The 4,942-nt window shown below is 42.8% G+C and overlaps 1 protein-coding gene across 1 annotated transcript; it reads right to left on the bottom strand.

Moving 5' to 3' along the window:
• Positions 1–447: 447 nt before the first annotated feature.
• Positions 448–3,487, bottom strand: LOC113940677 (toll-like receptor 6). Its single transcript, XM_027631815.1, has one exon. The coding sequence runs from the start codon at positions 2,934–2,936 to the stop codon at positions 519–521; it is 2,418 nt and encodes an 805-aa protein (XP_027487616.1). The 5' UTR covers positions 2,937–3,487; the 3' UTR covers positions 448–518.
• Between the last annotated feature and the right edge of the window lie 1,455 nt (positions 3,488–4,942).

The raw sequence follows: 4,942 nt of genomic DNA, 5'->3' as shown, positions 1-4,942 counted from the left end.
GGGTATTTCTCAGGATCAAAATAGTACCAAACTATCAGAGGATGAGAATTAGAGCTCTGATTGTCAATTCACTGCTTTTCCCTTGCTGCAGTGCCAAGCTATGAGCTCCAAAAGGTGAAGCAGCTCATCTTTCCTTTTTTTTCAGGATACGTAATTTTCTTTTGTGCAGACTAATTTCAGTAAAAGATGTCCTTTGACCAAGTTGTCTGAGCTTTGTGATTAGAGCAGCTCTGCAAACTCTCCATCAAGCTCGAGTATTTTTCCACACCACTATGCCAAGTGCCCCAGACTTTTATTGTGCTGAGGAAAAACTCACTACCATAGAGCAAAATCCACATTCAAACTCATTTGTGATTTGCTATCACAAGAGATTTGCAATAAAGTGAGCTGGATTTTGACTACAGTTAGGAGGCAACACAGACAACCAGGTAGAAAAAGTTAAATACATTGACAAAAAAGGAAAGAAATATTTATTGCTTCTCAAAGATAAAACAGAATAAAATCCATTAGAAAGATTCTTAATCTGTTTCCCCACACCTGTTTTCATCACTGGATGGCAGGTTAATGTTAACAGCTGCCCTCAGGTTAGCCCAGAAAAGGGCATGCTTGCTCCTCTCCTTCGGCCACTCCAGGTAGGTGCGTTTTGCCATGAGAGCCTTCAGCTTGTGATACCTGGCCGGGATAACGTATGGAGGGATCGGCTCCAGTAAAATCAGGATTAAGCTGTTGGAATTCTCACTGAATAACTTGTGATGGGCAAAGTACAGCTCATAGTGACACCACTCGCTCTGCACAAAGTTGGGAGACAACACAAAGATCGACTTGTAGCTCTTCTCAATGCAGTTAATGATGTTCTCCACAATGCTCTTGCCGGGGACAAAGTTTCTCTCGTGCTGGCACAGTTGTATGCGGCCCTCCCCCTTCTCCAGGTTTGGGATCAGCTCGTTCTTCACCCACAACGCATCGTGCTCGCTGTAGGAAATGAACGCGTGGAACTGCAGAACCATCTCCTGCTCTTTGGGGTGGTTGTGCCAAGCTCTCCGCTTCGTCTGCGTCCACTGCCACGTCATCCGCACGTACCAGGGCACATCCAGGTAGATGCACAGGAAGGACACCACAGCCACCAGCACCAGCGTCAGCAGCAGGGCTGTCACAAGCAGCAGCGTTGTATTGCAGGCCAGTTCACTCAGGTGGAAGTCCTTCAGCTCCGTGCCTCGCAAGCCTTCCGGGTACTCGCACACATACGCTGATGGCCAGCCAAACAGCTTCCCCCCTGACTGCCTCTCCACACGGATAAAGTCTTGCAGTTCACAGGAACACTTGAATGGGTTGTGCCCAGCTTGTAGCTTCTTGACCCTTGGGCAGCTCTGGAAGAAGTCAGTAGATGGGGTGAGGATCGAATTCATCTCTGTGTTCAGGAACTGCAGGGATGTGAAGCTACTGCACCCCGGCAGGTCAGCCAGCCTGTTCAATGCCAGGTTCAGCTCTTCCAAGGATTTTAGATCAGCCAGCCCCTTTGGGACACTGCTGATCTGATTGTTTTGTAGGTTGAGTTTTTTGATGTTGACTGGCAAGCATTCAAAGACAGCATCTGCCAACTGATTGGAGGACAGGTCCAACTCTGTCAGAGACGCAGCCCACTGGCATTGTACATCAGCTCCGTCGTGGCGCAGCAAGTTGTTGCTCATGTCCAGATAATTCAGTGATTTCATACGGCTGGTCATGAAGCTTACCTTGAGAAGGCTCTCAAATTTATTCCATTGCAAAATAAGTAATTTCAGATCTATTAAAGTGCCACAATTCTGGAACAACTCATCCGTCAGGGCATTGCGAGAAAAATTTAAATACTGAAATGAGCTTGTTCTATTTGGGCACAGCATGTGTGGCATATATGCATCATATATTGTCAAACTGGCAATATTCATCTCTGAAAACTGTCTGTACAGAATCTCCTGGTTGAAGTAATAAATCTTAATACGAACATGCTCCAAAGTTAATGCTTTCATGGAGCCATCAAAAGAGATTAACTGTTCCAGAGAACTTAACAAGGGTAGAAACTCATATTTAGTCAGCTCCTCCAGTGATCCCCGAAAAGTCAAATTTCTCACAGTCAAATGCTCCACAGGTGAATACCAAATAAACAGGAAAATTTGCAGAATGATAGGCCATTGTACATCCACAGTGTCAAGAATGAGAGCTGTTGTCTTGATTTTCTTCAGAAGTATTAAAGGAGGAGAGGGGAAATATTTATAGCTCAAGGTATATATTAAGTTAACTATTTTTAAATTTTCTGAAATACTCATTCCATCATACAAGAGGGAAAAACTGAAGTTTTGGTTTGCTGCAAAATCAATGTGGAGCCTCTTTGTATTTAAGGCTGTCAGACTCTGAGGCTCATACAGAGAAAAGTTTCCCAAGGTCAGGAAGACAGTGCGCAGCTGCAAATGTTTGATATACCTGAAGTCTGACCTTCGTATCATCATGGCACTTAATCCTAGGTACTCCAAACGAAACATGTTCTCAAATTCCTGGCAGATAGGCAAGGCAGTAAACTTATTGTAAGAAAGATCTAAATGTCTAAGACATGTAAGAGTTAGACAGCAAACTTTCAAAATGTTATTATGAGATAAATCTAAGTATTCTAAATTTTCATTAAAAACAAAGACACTAAAGTCAAGCACCGTAATTAGATTATGAGAATGATTTAATACTTGAAGGTCAGAAAGGTAAATAAATTCTGAGATACTAATTCCAGAGATCCTATTATGTGATAAATCTAATACTTGAGTATGTAGTGGAATGTTTTTTGGAACATTAGTTAGCAATCTGCCTGAATAATTTGCAATAAATTCATTTTCCACAGTTGGCTGGATATTATTCCATAGTGTGAATGTAAAGGCACAAACAAAGACATAGGTATTTTTGAGGGGTCTCATTATGCTGTCCAGGTTTATCTTGTGTTTTTATAGAAACATAGAAGTATATAGTTGTCTTCTGTTCAATATGTTGAGTCCAGTCCTATGAAAAGAAAACACATGGAATTTGATGAAATTGTTGAATGGTTGAATTTGGTTTTTTATTGCTAAAATAAGGTTCAATATAAATAAAAAAATATTTTTACATACTCTTGTTCTAAGTTCTTATCAGTTGTTCTCATGCCCCCCCATTCTCTAATCCCAGTTATTGTTTTTCTCTGTTAAATATCAATTAATTCCTTTATAATGGGATGAATATAATCACTGGTACGTTAAAAACACATAGATGTAAAGAAATACAACTTTCTCAACAATCTTGAAAAGTACAAAACTGGCACAAGTAGAAAATGCATTTAGGAATAAAGGAGAACAGAACAAGGCCCTCGTCTGCTCTTTCTGTACATCCCAAGGTCACACACATTTGGGGACAGGACTTCAATAGAACCACCCTCACAGGAACTGGTGCAAAAACAACCTCTTCAGTCAGAAGAGCCAAAGGATATTCCTCTTCACACCTCAAAGACCCTGGACATGGCCATACACCCCCTCAGGTCAGCTGATCAGCTTTGTCTGTGCTATAGCACAAAGACATAGGAGTCCATTTTTCCAATAAGCCAAGAATTCTAAGGAGAAATTATACTGTCCATTGTATTGGGCTTACGTGGTGAAGTTTTGTTAGTGGGAGACTGCAGGAGTGGTTTCTGTGAGAAGCTGCCAAAAGCTTTCTCTGTATTTGATAGAGCCAGTGCCAGCCAGATCCAAGGCTGAGCCCATCAGCAATGGTAGTAGTGCTTCTGGGATAACATAATTCAGAAGGGGAGAAAAAACCCTGGGCAACAGCAAATGCAGCTCAGAGAGAGGAGTGAGAATATGTGAAACAAGTCTGCAGACACCAAGGTCAGTGCTGAAGGAGGGGGAGGAGGTGCTTCATTCCCCTGCAGCCTGAGGTGAAGGTCATGGTGAGGCAGGCCTCAGCAGCCCATGGAGGTCCACGATGCATCAGGTGGATGCCTGAAAGAGGCTGTCACCTCATGGGAAGCCTCCGTTGGAGCAGGTTCCTGGCAGGACCTGTGGACCCATGGAGAGAGGAGCTCACACTGGAAAAAGTTTACTGGTAGGACTTGTGACCCTACGGGAGACCCACATTGGAGCAGTACACCCTGGAGGAGTGTACCCCATGGAAGGGACCCACGCTGAAGAGTTCTTGAACAACTGCAGCTTGTGGGAAGGACTCACATTAGAGAACTGTCTCCCATGGGAGGGACCTCACACTGGTAAAAGGGGAAGAGAGTGAAGGGGAAGAAGCAGTAGAAATAACATGTGATGAACTGACCACAACCCTCATTTGCTGCCCTACTGTGCCTTTGGGAGAGGAGGTAGAGAAATTGGGAGTGAAGCTGAGCCCAGGGAAGAAGGGAGGGGTGGGAGGAAGCTGTTTTGATATTTGGTTTTATTTCTCATTACCGTACTCTGATTCAATTGTAATAAACTGAAATAATTTCTGGAGATAGAGTCTGGTTTGCCTATAACAGTAATGTGTGAGTGATCTCTCACTGTCCTTATCTTGCCCACAAACCTTCATTATATTTTCTTCCTGTCCAGTTGAGGGGAGTGACAGAGTGGCTTGAGGGGACATCTGGAGTCCAGCCAGGGTCAACTCACCACACTCATGAATTTTGTAACACTAGTCTGACCAAAAGCACACTAATGGGAAAACCACACCATGACTGGACACTACGTATGAAGCGGTGATTCCCAGAAACAGTCTGTTTCAGTTTTAAAATTCTGTCCCTGTGTAATCTTTTGTTAAATAAACCCCAAAATCCTATTTTTTCAGTTCAAGGTTATAATGTGTGTTAGTCCCTAATAATTTTATTAACTGATATCGAAACTCGACCCTTCCCCTCCAAGTCTCATACCAGGTTTAATCAAGTTTTCTTTTCATCAAGTAAAGCAAAAATATATGC

Source organism: Corapipo altera, unplaced genomic scaffold (genome assembly GCF_003945725.1).
Source record: "Corapipo altera isolate COAL_440 unplaced genomic scaffold, ASM394572v1 99309, whole genome shotgun sequence".
Taxonomy (NCBI): Eukaryota; Metazoa; Chordata; class Aves; order Passeriformes; family Pipridae; genus Corapipo; species Corapipo altera.
The sequence above is the reverse complement of the archived record's forward strand: the minus strand, read 5'-3'. Positions and strand labels throughout refer to the sequence as shown.